This window comes from Centrocercus urophasianus, unplaced genomic scaffold (genome assembly GCF_019232065.1).
Source record: "Centrocercus urophasianus isolate 14NV4802_14NV808 unplaced genomic scaffold, USGS_Curo_1.0 seq_1090, whole genome shotgun sequence".
NCBI lineage: Eukaryota > Metazoa > Chordata > Aves > Galliformes > Phasianidae > Centrocercus > Centrocercus urophasianus.
In genome coordinates this window covers 1-15,558 of record NW_024884243.1, presented here as the reverse complement: position 1 = coordinate 15,558, position 15,558 = coordinate 1, and the positions used below count along the sequence as shown (strand labels likewise).

Genomic DNA, 15,558 nt, shown 5'->3' with positions numbered 1-15,558 from the left:
CTTTTCCCCTGTGCAGACTCTGAAGGTTGGGTTCTGTGAATTTGCAGTTTTGAAGGAGAGGGTATTAAACCACTAAAAATGGTAGATTTCAAGAAATAGTTATGAAAAATAGCACTTTGATCCATTCTGTTTTGTTGAAGATGGAGAGACTTTGCGATATTGGAATCCAGATGTGACAGAAGCACTTACTGCTTCTGGAATTACAGCTTCTGAAGGTAACTTTCTGTAAAAATCTTTCTTGATTCTAAATTGTGATGTCTTGATTTATCGTTACAGATGACTATGGACGAGAAATATGTAAACAGCATTTGGGATCTCCTAAAAAATGCAATCCAAGAGATCCAGCGTAAGAACAATAGTGGTCTCAGTTTTGAAGAGCTATATAGGAATGCATATACAATGGTGTTGCATAAGCATGGAGAAAAGCTCTACACTGGACTGAGAGAAGTGGTCACTGAGCATCTCATAAACAAGGTATGTCACCTTTATGAATTGCAATTGAAGTATCTGATGTGGAAGAATTCTGTTCAGTTATTTAAATTATGAAAGTCTGATGTTATCTTTCAGTCTTTTGTTGAAATTGTATCAGTGTATTCAAAAAATGGTAGTTTTGAGCTAACTTGGTGCTTTAATGACATCAAATTCCTGACAAGGTTTGCTCTAAGTTTTGGATGGAGGATAAACTGTAGGAAGTGTTTCCCATTTCATGCTTCCAAACAACTCACAGAAGCGTCACTGCTGAGATATGGGATTCTTATTTGCAGAAAAAAGATGTTTGTGGCCTTCTGATGGCATTTTGTGACTTTCTCAGAGCTAATTTTGATTTGTTTTTCATTTGTGGAGCAAAATAAATACTCATGTAATAACCTGCTTGTTATGGGCAAATGAACTAATTCACGAGTTAGTGAGAGTTACTACACAATGTAAATAGGCAGTAAGCAATGTGTTAAAATGTCAGCTCAGCAGCAACTGGGTAATAAAATAAAAGCCCTGGGTAGTTTGCATTCTACCCTTTCAGCTTTTTCAAAACCGCGTAATTCGGCCACAGTGAAAAGCAGAAGTTTTGTTTCTGAAGACGTAGCTCCCTTTATATCTCATATTGAACTAGGGAACAATCTCTGTAGTTGTGATGGATAGAGTTAGGGTTGATTAATAAGAATGTTATTGATGAAGCCAAGTTGAACCTTAATTTTTCAAAGTCCAGATAATATTTAGAAGTTGTAGGATCCTAAGTCTAGGTAGGATGCCTCGTTTTGTTGCATTAACATTCGTACCTACCTGTCTTGGAAAAGAAAGGTGCTTTGATCCCATATTCTGACTGTGGATTCCGATGGAGTGTCAGAATTTTTTGTCCTTTTATTAGAACAGCCGTCCACCATTGTGCATCTTGGATGATTGCTGCTGGCTGAAATACAGAGGGTGGGTGGGAGGCTCGTCTAAATAGTGCATGATCTTTGGAAAGCTTTTTGTGCCCACTGACTGGAGTTACTGCAGTGGTCATGCAGAGATGTGTGTCATTGCTGTGCCACAGGTGAAAAGAGTTTATTTTCTAAAATCCTGAATTTCAGTGGCACAGTCCAGATAAATACAGTCTGAAACCTGCTTTGGACATACTGGGGGTTTTGGTTTTTTGTTGTTTTTTTTTTTTGTTTGTTTGTTTGTTTTACTGTTGTGTGAGAGGAAACATCCTGCATGAAGTGGCTAAATAACTTAGAAGTGTTCTATAACTGTAGCTCATCCTGTTTTTGTAACACCTGCATTCATAATCTGCACTATTCCTATACTATGTGGCAGATGGCTGAGACTTTTTGTGCTCTGTTCTTATATACCCCAGTATTTCCAGTCTATATTTAATAACAATTAGGAGACCAAACTTTTTTCACTTTGAGATTATCCTGTTTTAATTTGAGGAAGGCTGCTTGTCTTTGTTCCCAGTTCTGTTCATTTGAATTGTCCATATGCAAAAATCATTATTCTGAAGCACTGACTGTGGCAAATTGACCGAAGAGCAGCAGATCCTGTGCATTTATACAGTCACTGCACTGCCTGAGAGGCTTGTACAGGTGCTAGTGTAGGAAAAAATGCCTTTCTGTTACTTAATGCTGGTCTTTCTAATGCTTTTAAGGAGTCTAGTGCTATAGCATTCTGATCTCTTAATGTAATTAACCATATGCACAGATACCATTTGATTAACAGGGGAAACATTTTATTAATATAAGAAAAAATACTGACTTTTAGTAGTTAAATGTCATGAGGTTAAATTGGCTGAATTATTCAGGTGTCTGATGATTGCTTCCTGTAAACTTCCAACAAATAAAAGTTCATGAAAACAATTTACTTAGATTAAAATGAAAATTTGCAGAAGTGGTTGAATGTTAGTAAAGAGCAGGTGTGCAGTAGTTCTAAGGAGCAGAACTTACATTTTGAATTGCTAAAATCCTTCAAATGAAATTGCTGCTTGCTGTCCGCATCTACTGGTAATCTGTCTGCAGGAAGTTGTATGTGTGTAGTATTGCAGTCATGTTAGTTAAGAGTAGATGCAGTGGCTGGACAGGGGCAATGTACTCAGATGTTGTTAAACGTGGTTGTCAGTCCTGCAGTGCATGTGGTTTTTTTTGGTGTGGCATAGTTAAGAACTTCATTTGTGCTTTATACCTGTCTAATTGCTAGGTGAATGTTGTGCTCTGACCAATATTTTTAGTATAAAGAATCTTTCGTAGTAATATTTAACTTCCAAGCAAAAAAAAAAAAAAAAAAAGCCACGAATTGCCTTTGCAGTGTATTTAGTTGTACTGAAATGATATGCACAAACACAGCACAATCCTACAAGATGAAAGCACCTAAGTTACTATAAAGTATGCTTGGTTTTGAACTTGCAGACCCCAGCAGCTTGTGGTTATGATCATCATGCTGTGACTTCTTGATGAAAGAAGGAAGCCAAGTAATTTGCTCTGCATCACTGATAGGAGTTAGCTGTCTTGAGCTATCTTGTATTTACCACAGGATGGAGACATGCTAAAACTTGTGTTTGCCTTTATATTGACAATATGGTTATATTATTATTATTATATATTATGTATCTGTAAAAATGAAACTTAAAAGTGTCACTGAATAGAAGGTATTAAAACTTCTCACTTCAATTCACTCACAGGAAGAAAGGTGCATTTAATTATTGGGCGCCTAATACTTTGCTGATTGTTTCTTTCCTTGTTGTTTGGCAGCCTTGTAGGTTGATTTGGGTGCTTTCTTCATGTGTCTTGAGCCTTGAGCCCAGTCTGTTCCTTCAACACAAAAAAGCCGTACAAGCGCTTAAAACAAACGAACAAAACCCCCCCAAAAGCTTAGTGTACAGGTTGTTGGTTGGTTATAAGTAAAATGACTTGTTGGAACAAAAAGATATCTTGAAGTTAGTTTGCAAGGTAATGTTTTCAAAATTCTTCACTTCTGTGAACATTTTAGTCTGTTAAAATTTGGACTGTCCAGACATGCATTTTTTTTTTATATTGTATGTGAGACAGAAAAATTGATGGATTTGTTGGCCAAGGTCAATATAGTATTTTTTTGGGGTAATGTGTGGCCTGAGTCTGCTGCTCATCAAAGATCCAGAAATGTCAAGGACTGTCCTACACCTAAGTGGACTGAAACGTGCTGATTTGGGGAGATACTAAAGCAATGCTGAAGAAGTGGGATATAGGAAACCTTATCAAATGCTTCTGCTGCTGTTTTGTCACTTGCATGCCAGAATGCTTTATAACACAGTAATCTTTGCTGGCAAAACTGGTGGAGTTTATCACCAACTGTACATTGTCTTGTAGTAGTGGTAACAAAGGGCATGCAAGAATGCCTACAGTGAGAGGGACGCAGCTGGTCCTTGGGGGGTTGTTGTTAGGTGCAGAAGGATGGGATGGAATGCTGATGCAGAAGGTTTGTGTAAACAGTCCATGTCTGTTCTGGGACTTAGAAGGATATCTGTGATATATGGCAATATTTATTGTTTGCTGTTGTGGTTTTTTTTTTTTTTTTTGAGAGAAGGCTTGTATCTCTTAGATAGGACCCCAAGAGGTGATTTCTATATTGTCTATGAAGTAGATGGGGGAATTTTGTTATTAGTTGTGTAGGAGACCAAATTGCAAGCATTAAGGAGTACTTTGGCTAGCAAGGTACGAAGTATGAAGTATGTAGGTATCACCTACAACTATCTTTCCACCTTTAAAGTTTTAAGTTTGTTTTTGCTAATGCAATTTTCCATACTGAGATTTTGTTTAAGTTTTGGAAGAGCAGCAGCTGTCTCTGAAAGGCTTCCTTTCAGATCATGAATATCCAGTTGTCAAGTAGAAGTCATTAATTTCACCACAGCAGTTTTACTCTGTGCTTTTGCTTGACTGTGGTGCTGTGCTTTTGCTTGGCTACAGTGTTTTGTGCACTATGGTACTTTTCCTGTAATATGGTTGTATTCAAGGCCTGTACAAGGAATGTATTTAACAGCAGTTGTAAACAACAACTGGCTTGGCTTTTGTAGCGACTTGAAGAACAGTTTTTCAAACTTGTCTGCATCTAAAAATAAATGGAGGGAGTGTGTCGTTGAGAGGCTTCACAGTGAGACTTCGAGTAGCTTTGTGTTGTGCAGCATTGTGCAGTTCCTGGATTTAATACGTGTTTTTAGAAAGCCTGGCAAAGTGCACAGCAGAGGTGGTGCAGGTGTGAGAGCTCGTCTGTCTGCTTGGAAGCACGTCCTCCTTGCAGCCTGAGCATCCTGTTTGGTACCAGCTGGTGCGTGAATGGGCCCTGGCTTAATGTAGCAGGGTTGCTGTCATGGGTGTGTGCAATTATAAGGGTACAGACCTGTGATGGTCTTCTGTATATTTGAGTAAAACTGATCAATCCCTACCCTGATTATCTGTGCTTGTAAACTAATTGTGCTTTTAGTTTTTCTTTGATAAGTTTTGCTAGTGTGACTCGTGCATTTCCAGGTTTTCTTCATATTTATCAGGAAATTGAAAGCAATGCCGGCACTTATCTTTCTCTTCTTTTTGGAAATTAAGCTCGTGCTCTACAAATGTGGCTGGGGAAATTCTCAATGTATGTGGTGTATTTATATTTTAGCTAAAAGCTACGCGGGTTGGATGACGGCAGCACACACCTTTGGGAGACCAAAAGCTAAGTGGCAGTCGCTGTCAGAAGGAGCAAAGCAGGCAGCAGCAGCAGTGGCTGTGTGTTACACCACAGCGCTGAGTTTTCCAAAACCTGGGAGGGGAGCCTGGCTCAGGTCTGTGGTGTAGGAGTTGGAAGGTTTCAGAAGCTCTGAACAACCTGCAGGGTACATAGATCAGCCACTGTTACCAGAGCTGAGTGTTACCAGGGTAAGCTTCTGCAGCTTCTCTGGAAGAGGCCGTAGTGTGTGGATGGTATGTGATGCCCATGGAAGTTGTTAGATATGTCAGACTGCATTATTTTTCTTACACTTATTAAATATTAAGTTTAAATGACAGAATGCTGTCTGTCAGGTGGTTGCAGTTGAGATCGTTGCAGCTAGTGGCTGCTTGTTACCTGTTAGGCTTTCCTGTTTGAAGTCTCAATGAATTCACACTAGCACCCAAGTATAAATGCAAATATATAAATGTAAAACATACGGATTTTTTTGAAGGATGGAGTGTTATAGGATAGATTTACTATTGGTTGGTGGGTGGGGAGTGAATGAAAGGCGATTTATTGCCCATAAATACTCAAGATAGGGATGTATTATCCCATGCCTATGTGACATGAACAGACTATCCTCTTTATGGATAGCAGCAGGAGATCTGGGGACACGAGCTGTGTGATGCGGGTTCTGTTTCTCAGGTTGGAACAGTCTTAAAGAAGAAGATTGTTGGCCGTGTTAGAAGGGCAGGAAAAATAGGAACAGGAATTGAGAGAGGATTTAGGGAAAGCCCTAATTGACTTGGCTATTATAAAAATGTGTAAGAAGTTACAGTTTTCTCAATTGTATTTGTATTTTGGCCTTCAGAGGAAGGAAGAGTGAAGCTGAAGCTGTCGAGCTGAAATGCATTTAGGATGCTGGCTGCAGTGTTTCCTGGTCATAGCAAAAAATAAATAAAAAAATAAATAAATAAAAATAAAAAAATAAAAAGGATAAAGCTCTCCCTAGGTGCCTTGTGGTGATTTTTCTTATAGCTGTTAGGGGAAGTGGATGTGTGTTGGTGGATCAGAACAGAAACCAGCTAAAGCATTCTTGGACTCTCAAGTGAAGAGTTATCTTAGCCTCTGAGCATTCCTCCTGTGTAAAGCATAGGACACTTAATGTGACGTAGAGCACAGCTGTGGGGTATTTTGTGCTGCAGTGTGAAGTGAAAGATGATGTACTTCGATACTGCATTAAGCTGCTGGCACTGACCTTGTGGGCTGCAGCTCTGCCATGGCCTGGCCCCCCCTGTGCCTGCATACTGGGGGAGTGCAGACAGCACAGGTGCACCAGCAGACTTTCTCTACTGTTGAGAAGAAGAGATGGGGTGTATTTGTAGTGAAGTCCCTTCAGTGTGCAGAGAAGGGTGGTGTTCAGTCTCATTTTCTAGTTGTTTGAAGTTAGACAAGCAAAAACTGCCCTCCAGTACAGAAAAAAAGTGTTCCCAATTTTGCTAACATTTAGAGTGAGGTCTTGCTTCACCATTGACAGTCTTCAAATTGTCTGTTTGGAATGTAGCAGCCTGTAAAATCTTGTAACAGTTCTATAAAGCCTTGATTTACTGAACTGTGGATATGTTTTTAGGTACAAATTTCAGCGTACTTATCGCTTCTTGCTGAAATCGCCATGTATAACTGCACAGAAATCCAGCTGCAGAGGTGGGGTTTTGCTGGGCTGTGTGAAATTGAAGCTATTCCCCATCTGCACGTTGCAGCCTTGATGGTTACCCCCACTGTCTTTGCAAACCTGCCTAGAGATCTGTATGCTGCTTGTTATGGTCTTTATTGCCTACTTAGTCTGTTGACTTTCTGCTTTTGGAAATAGAGTTGGAAAAGATTTCTCCAAATTTGTATTAAAATTTATGGTTTTATGTCATATTACAGGCAGTACTGAAGTTGTTTTATTTATGCTGCATGGTGTATAAGTATAGATTGTTTGCCAGAAGCCAACTTTAACTGAACATCCATTTGTCCTTTCTTGAGTACATGAGTGGTAGTGGGATTTTTGATTAGTAGGAAGTACTGTCAGAAATGAAGTCTGAAGTTGATGGGATGAACAAATCAGCTAAAAGGCATTAATAAAAACAGTGACTTTCTTAAGTCTTCTTGTTAGTGGTTATGGATTATTGGTATAGGAGTTCATACTGAGTGAAAGAACTGTTACTTACTGCAACTGTCTCAGCTACTTTTCTACCTGAGCTTATTTCTGTTTGTAACATGTGCCATTACTTTCCAATATTCTGAAATGACTTATGATAGTAATTGAAACACTGTAGCATATGGAATTGACCCTTTTATGTTCTTGTTTTCAGCTTGGTTTTTTCCTTACCTGTATAAAGCCTTGTTTTTCTACTGAAATTATATACAGGGTCAGCAGCTAGAAAAGTTTGAGCATGTCTGTAATGTTCAAAGTTCGCAGAAGAGCAGATATTTTTTTCTGAAGCAAAGCTTGTTAAGATTAAAATGATGCAAGGGAAACTGATTGATTTTATGACAATCTGTTCATTTTTGCTCTAGGTGCGAGAAGATGTATTAAACTCCTTGAATAACAACTTTTTACAAACACTAAACCAAGCATGGAATGATCATCAGACAGCAATGGTGATGATTAGAGACATTCTGATGTATATGGTGGGTATTCTGCTTTTTCACGTTTAATTTGGTGCTTGATTGTTTCTTGACAACTGTAAGCAATTGAGCTGGAGAGATGAAAGGCAAGGGATGCTTAGCAGTCATGTTCTAAGATTGATTTTATTTTTTTAATCCCATGTTTTGAATTTGTGTGTACATGAGATCAGAACCATAACATACAGTTATTTGACAAATTAAAACTAGGTGGTTCTTTCTGGTTATCTCATCATTAGGAAAATGCATCAAAAACTGTTTGATCTTGTGGTTCTTAGATTTTATTCACCCAGAGGTAGTTTCTTACTGTACATGATAGTGCAGACCTTGCACAAATTGCTGGTGTAGTTTGCTGTTGTTCTTTAAACTTTATTGTTTAAAGAGGATAATTCTGCTTAGATACTCAGTGTTCTTCAGTGAGTATCGACTCCAAATTTGAATGTTTTGCTATTCATACAGAGGTAGGTCTAAGATTACAAAGCATGCATAGATAAACATATCTTGGCTTGATATTAGTAACTTTATAAGAAAAAGTGCGTTCTAACGTTACAGCTAACAGAAATTGTTGTATTTGAAGAGAGTGGGCCTTATGTTTTTGTCTGGATCATATTATGCTTTAGATAGAACATTTGTATTTAAATTCCCAGAGTGGTAGGCATACATAGTTTTTAGCCCAGGGCTTAACTTGAGAAGTAAAATGGTATGTGTTGAGAGGCTGTTTTGTGTGTAAGATCTGTTATTCCACATATCATGCTAAAAACAGTATTATATGTAATATCCTTCAGTGAAGAATAAGATAATGATATTGCTTCATTTCTTTTATTGTTAAGAAAAATGATTGACTGAGATTATACTGTTATCTACTTAATAACCAAAGTTCATGCAGCAATTGAAGATCTTACACTGTGAAGCTGAACCTCTTTGATTAGCTGTGAAGAAATACTGCTGATTAATGAGATACTAAAAGCTGAAGAATTTTGAGTAGTAATTGTAGCTACAATCTTTTCTTAATGGATTTACTAGCTATCCATGTTCCTGTCTGTTGTTGAGAATAGACCAGGTATCTAAATAACGAGGGTAGGATAAAATGCCCTCAGTGATACTTTTCTTGTCTGTGTGCCTTATCCTGCCAAAAGGATTAACCATTATTTCATGTTGAGAAGATGTACTGTCTTCATTAGGTAAAATGCTAGATTCTTGTTTGCCAGGGAGCTCATAAAATGGACAAACTGGCCTTGTCTTTAAATTGAAGAAGCACAGAACACATTGTCATTAAAAATACATGCTTGGATACAGATTGAAGCATAAATGATAGTTGAAAATTGGACTACTGGAAGATTTGCAGCTTCATTTTTGTCACTTGAATAACTTGTTGAGCCAATGTAATTGTGCTCATTAGAGTAAGGTTAAGAGCAGGAGGATACAAGTGCTATGTACACTTTCAAAACGCTTAAAATAGCTGATTGGTGCATGGAGTTATAAGCTGGAGATGCATCTGTTGAAGATACTCCTTCATGTTCTTAAAATAAAGGACTTCGTAAAGTAAGGAATTATTTGCTCTCCTATGAGATTCATCTGAATGAAATTTAGTTTTATAGTGGTAAGTCAGAGGAAGTTTGTATCTTTATCCAAGCACAGAATATCATCTCAATAAAAATATTCCGTCATTTAAATGAAAAGCAAACCGCTGTGTAAACTCAGTCGCAATTGGCTGTTAATTGACATGCTTGTATTCTATCAGAAGAAGTGTGTGCAACCATAGTGTGTTTGTAAAGAAGGGGTAACCCTGTCCTTCTCTCATTTTGTAGGCTGCCCCCATTGCTTATCTGTCAGTTTCAGGAAATGTACCGATTGTAACCAAAAAGCCACAGTTTGACATCCGTGAAAATACAATATTGAACAGCCTCTAATCTCATTCTACAGAATTGTAATCTTGTTCTACTGAATTCATGCTTCAGCTGAGTGATTGTACATCCTAATCTAATCTGTGTCTGTTTTCGTGCTGTTCATTTTCTGGCTTATTTTGAACCATAATGATCTAATTCAAAGCAAGTACTTTGCCATCACCTCTTCATCTTTTTTTTCTGTTCAGATTTGCCACTTCTAAAATGAAAATGAGTTCAATAGCATCTTTTTAGAAAAGTTTATATTTTGTACGATGTGGTTTGTGCATTATTATGGTACTTACTTGTAAACTGGTATATTTGCAGTTCGAGGTTTTTGGCAGAAGTTCATTTATATTTGTAACCTCGGGACATTTCAAAAGTTGCTTTATGATTGTATTTGAGGAAAAGAGAAGTGCATAACTGTGCCTCTTTTGTCTGATAAAAGTTTGCTTGGTTTCATGGCTATTGTACAAGCTCTCCTTTCTGCTTACAGTTTTGCAACCTAAAATTGTACAGTGAAGATAAATGTAGCTTTCTTGAGATATTTCAATGCCAGCAATTGAGTGTCAGGAATATGTAGCTACACTGTATTTTGGTAGTATGTTCGAACTGGGCTCTTCCTTTTTGGCTCTACAGTAACCGATGCCAGAGAGATGTAACAGTGTACATCCATGATGCTGTTTGCGGCAAGCAGAGAGGCACCAAAGTAGTGAAGTCATGAGTTAAGCAGCTCTGCTCTGAGTGAAGTCATGTTTTAAGGCATGCTCACATTGAGGGGCATAGGCATACACACAGATCCAGCAAACGCTGTCAGAAGCAATTGCTGTTCAAATGCTGCTGTGTGTTTTGAAGGGTGTTCCCCTCTCATCTGTGCAGTGCACAAAGCCAGTGTCTCATTCGAAGCCAGTGCTGACTGGTAGGCCTGGTGAGTTTTGACCTTGGGGTGTAGGACTTTTCTGGCTCATGGCTCACACATGGGGTAGAAGGGAGAAGTGTTGTTTTTATATTCGGAACTTTGATTAAAGATATTTGCAGTATACTAGCATCCAGAGGCTGAACATGCACCAGGCAGAGGTGGAGCAAAATGTGGCTTTTGATAATGTGCAGAAGGTAACTTGTTTCAGCTGAGATCAGAACTATTCTGCAGTGTAAGCAGCACTGTAGCTTATGAATAATTGCTGTGTGAAACTCCACCCTTGACTCCCGAGAGTTACTCTTACCTTTTAAGCACCTGCTGCTTCTCCCCATGGGAAGGAATTGCTGTTGGGTAGCATGTTGCCTTGTCAGTCAAACCAGTTCCCAGGTGGAGCTACTTGGCTCCAACATTTATTTTTTTTTGAAGGTAGGGAAGCTTCCAGTAAACAACAATGCAGATTGGTACCGAGGGAGAGCATATCAGCAGTATCAGGAATGCTAATGCTGCTGCTTTAATTTGGGTGCTATGGAGTGGTCTGGCTTGCTGAAGAGGGGGTTGGAGTTGCACTGAGAAGAGTTTCTAGTGCAGTTATTCCTTTATTTCATAATGGCAGTGTTAAATACTGGGTGCCACAACAGAAACCACACAGATGAGTCACAACCATTGCTTTGATCCATTTAGATACTCTGCTTCTTGTTCTTCAGAGGCCTGAATATTCTTTATAATATTCTTTAGAAATTGAATATGTATTCTTTGAACCACAAGTGACAGAACGCGTTAGACACTTAATTTTCTTTCATCTCCTTAAAAAGCGTACTTTAAACTTATTTCAGCATCATGGTTACTTTTGTTCTTGATGGAGGTGCATAAGCAAAAGAGTGAAATAAATTGCATTGTTTCCAAACAGCAGGAGAAATGAAAAATAACATTCTAAGGATCTAGACCACCGTGTATCGATAAACGGGCTCTGTGATACCAAACGGAGTAACGTGTTTGGTTTGAGGCAGAGTTCTGCTGGCTTCCTGGACCACAGAGGCTGTATGAACTACGTGCTACCTGTCTGCAGGGCATTAGTGGACAATCATTCCTGCTTTGTGGAAACTGGTATTTTGCTTTCCTGTACTGATCAGGAGACAATCTGCTGTGTAATTGCTGTAGGAATAATTTTTCTGTGTATGTTTGGCTGCTAAAATACTAAAGGGTATGGAATCTGTTCCTTGTTATTTCTTCTAATTGTGGAACTTGTGTAAATGTACAAGCTTGTAATTTTTTTATAGTCTGAAGTATTATTTAAAAAAAAAAGTTTAATTTTCTGTGTTTGAATGATTTTTTACTTGAATTCTGAGTATAGTAAAGTGCTTAAGAAGGTAACTGATGGAACCAATGGGGAAATTAATCTTTATACTCCAATTAAAACATTACCCATCATCCTCTATAGATTTTTTTGTTATTTTTATTTAACTGTAAATTCTTCAAAAACCTTTTCACAGTCAGATTTGTGAGTACAGAACATTTCAACTTCTACGAGCATCCGAAGTTTTAAGCAGTATTTCTTAGTTACAACTTGAACTGAACAGTTGCTTCAAAATAATGGATTATATCAAGTCTTGCTTTTCTAGTGCATTGATGAGCTGGGGGAAGGAACAGAAGAGAGGTTCATCAATCAGAACTAAACATAGAAAAAAAAAATTGGACGTTTCTGTAAATAGCTGTAAGAAAACTGTGTGTGTCTGCTCAGTAGCGTGTCAGTGAACTGCATGGTGGTGTTCATGCTTGTTAGACTTGTAACGTTGTTCTGAGCATCAGCCTGGATTAGTGAGTGTATGCAGTAGAGGGCTAGAAGATGGTCAAGCAGCTTGACCCATCTTACAGATTGAGTAGGGAGGTAGAACAGTGTTATGCTTAGTACAGATTTATAGAACAACATTTCAAGATAATTGCTCAGGTTGAAAGGTAGGAAGCTTTCTAATATGGGTCCAACAGGAGCCCTTAAAACAGTTTGCATTACTTGTTGATAAACTTTGACTGTAATTATTTTGGTTTTACTTCTGTTCAGCTAATTCAAGAAATGTCATTACATAATGAGGAGGAACTGTGAAATTGAGTGGTAGAATTATGAATGGGATATAGGGAAAAAATAACTTACTCTTTACAGAAGAGAAAGAGGGTGGATGGGAGGGAATTAAGTAAAAAATCCTTGCAGATTATGCCATGATTTTTCTGAGTGTTTGAGGACTCCCCCTACTCTGAAAAAGTGTCAGGGGTGTGGATTTGTTCTTGCCTGGTTTAGTCATAAATGCTGTGCTTACAATCTTAAACAATGTAGACTTCCTATGAAATAAAGTTTTGGTAAGTTGGACTGATTCTGAGGTTACTTTCTTTTAATGATGAGAAGACTCACTTGATTATATCTGTACAGCACTAATGTGACTGGTTTCTTCCATTTCTGAATAGCCTGAATTTGAAGTTCTATTGCTTTGAATGCCTTTGTTGTAGGACCGTGTCTACGTACAACAAAATAATGTGGAGAATGTCTACAACTTGGGTTTGATTATTTTTCGAGATCAAGTTGTGCGTTACGGCTGTATTAGAGATCACTTACGGCAAACTCTGCTGGATATGATTGCAAGAGAAAGGAAAGGAGAGGTTGTAGACAGGTAAGATGTTTGTGAGTGACTGTCTTCTGTTGCAAGTGATACTTACCAGTCCTTGAGTGAATCACAAACATACACAACTAAATCCTTACTTAAGCAAATGTTTCTCCATGGCGTGGAAAAAAAACCACATTTCTTCTTTTTTCAAAACTTAAAATAATGGCAAATGGATAGGCTCATTAATACATTCCTCATATTAATCTTGAGATCCTCATTGAAGTTTTTGTTAAATCTCTCCATTACCATTTTCTGTCAGAGCATTTGATAATAAAAGTGGAGGTTTGACAGTTCTCTGCCCCTTGTTGTCATCCTGCTTGTCCTCTGTACTGAAAGGCTGTTTAAATTTCCTCTACCTGCTTTGTTTGATTTTTGAAGTTTTCTTTTAGTCTTCCATTTCAATTCCTAATGTTTTAACCCATCTAGTTCCTAGTAGTTCAGTTACCTCTGGGCTTTAAAATCTGTTCCTCATGTTCTCTTGCCATATTTGTGAAAGTAGGGTTTGATAGCATGCACTTCAGATGCTGCAGCTGAAGTCACTCGAAGTTTGCACATTTTTTGTTTCTCCGGTTTCGGAGCAGCTGATGGGTGTGGAGATACGTAAACTTCATGCTACTTTGGCTGCAGTTCTGTAATTGGGATTACCCAACATGTAGTTTATGAAGAGAAAAACACATGCTGGCAACAGCTGTATATTATCCTCTGCTGCCAGAACCTAGAATTTTTTCATAGATGCAATTCTTATGTTTTTGAATTTTATCAGTGTTTATGCCTAAACAGATGCTTAAGTTGCAGGTATGTTTTCATACTCAGTATGGCACCTTCTGTGCAGATTGCCTTGTTTACTACTAACCTACACATGCAGTTTTCAGTTTTCTTTGGTTATTTCTTGCATGGTGAAATATATTCCTGTTAATAGTTTTCAGAATTGGTAGGACTTGAGACCTGCTTTCCTATCATTAAATTTAAAAAATAAATGTTGTCAGCTAGCTCCTTAGTTTTGAACAGAAATAATCTTACTGCTTTAATCTTCTGGAAAACCTCTCATGCAACAAACAGACTTTTTATCAGTTCATTTTAAGTTAAAGTTTTCTGAGTTGTTGTTGCGATGAACTCCCTATGTTATGTTGATTTCTGAAGTTGTTAACAACTTACTTTTGGCAGAGGCGCAATAAGAAATGCTTGCCAGATGTTAATGATTCTAGGTCTTGAAGGAAGGTCAGTCTATGAAGAAGACTTTGAGGCTCCGTTTTTGGAGATGTCTGCAGAATTTTTTCAGGTACAGCAGTCTTGTAATTACTTGTATTTGGAATGCTTTTATAATTGCTTGGAATCGTGAGAGTTAGTGGTATTTGACAAGTATGTCAATCTCTGTTAAATGAAATAAAAAGTGTGACTAACTTTGAGGAAAAAATAACACTGATTTCACAGAATTACCATCATTTAAATGTAATGGTGAGCACTGACATTCTCAAGAACAACGAGAAAACCATTGATGCGCGTAACTCATAAATATGGCACTGACTGGTATTTGAAAAGAAATTTTATTTTTTGCTTCTCCCATCTTTGATTTCTTTGGACCTGTGGCTGTAAGTGCTGTTGGTCACTGGATATTAGGCTGATTTAGTTAACCTTAGCGTGGAAAATACCACACTTGTGTTCGTGCACCCTCATACATACATAACACAGTGAGTGCAATAGAACTTTTGTTTTGTGTTAAGCCTGTATGTAAATCTTGGAGGTCTTGTTTGTTGGACATGCTGGGAGTGATTTAACTTGTTGATGAATGCTGATCTGAAATAACCAGTGTATTTCCTTTTTCCTCCTTAAAATACAAGAAGTCTAAAGTATTAATTTGTGTTAATCACAGATGGAAAGTCAGAAATTTTTAGCTGAAAACAGTGCTTCTGTATATATAAAGAAAGTAGAAGCTAGAATTAATGAAGAAATAGAACGGGTGATGCACTGTCTGGATAAATCAACAGAAGAGCCAATTGTGAAAGTTGTTGAGAGGGAGCTTATTTCCAAGCATATGAAAACTATAGTGGAAATGGAGAACTCTGGGCTAGTTCATATGCTGAAAAATGGGAAGACAGAAGGTAAGACTGTATCATATGGGAGACAGAAATGCTTACCATACTGCTTGTTGTTTTTAAACATAGGATGAACTGAGCTTAACTTTTGTGTTCCTGTTTGGCTTTCTTTTGCGCGCCTCTGTGAATGGTACTTCAGAGGCTTTAGAGAGCTTTTAGGAAACTTGTTTCTGTTTAGTGCCAGATACGTTACTTTTTTTTTTTTTTTT

The 15,558-nt window shown here is 37.9% G+C and overlaps 1 protein-coding gene across 1 annotated transcript; it reads left to right on the top strand.

The window, feature by feature from the left end:
* Positions 1–255: 255 nt before the first annotated feature.
* On the top strand, positions 256–15,538 carry LOC122167974 (cullin-3-B-like). The gene is made up of 5 exons (XM_042832973.1): positions 256–474; positions 7,696–7,809; positions 13,102–13,262; positions 14,421–14,535; positions 15,127–15,538. The coding sequence occupies exons 1-5, from the start codon at positions 277–279 to the stop codon at positions 15,421–15,423; spliced, it is 885 nt and encodes a 294-aa protein (XP_042688907.1). The 5' UTR covers positions 256–276; the 3' UTR covers positions 15,424–15,538.
* The last annotated feature ends 20 nt before the right edge of the window (positions 15,539–15,558 follow it).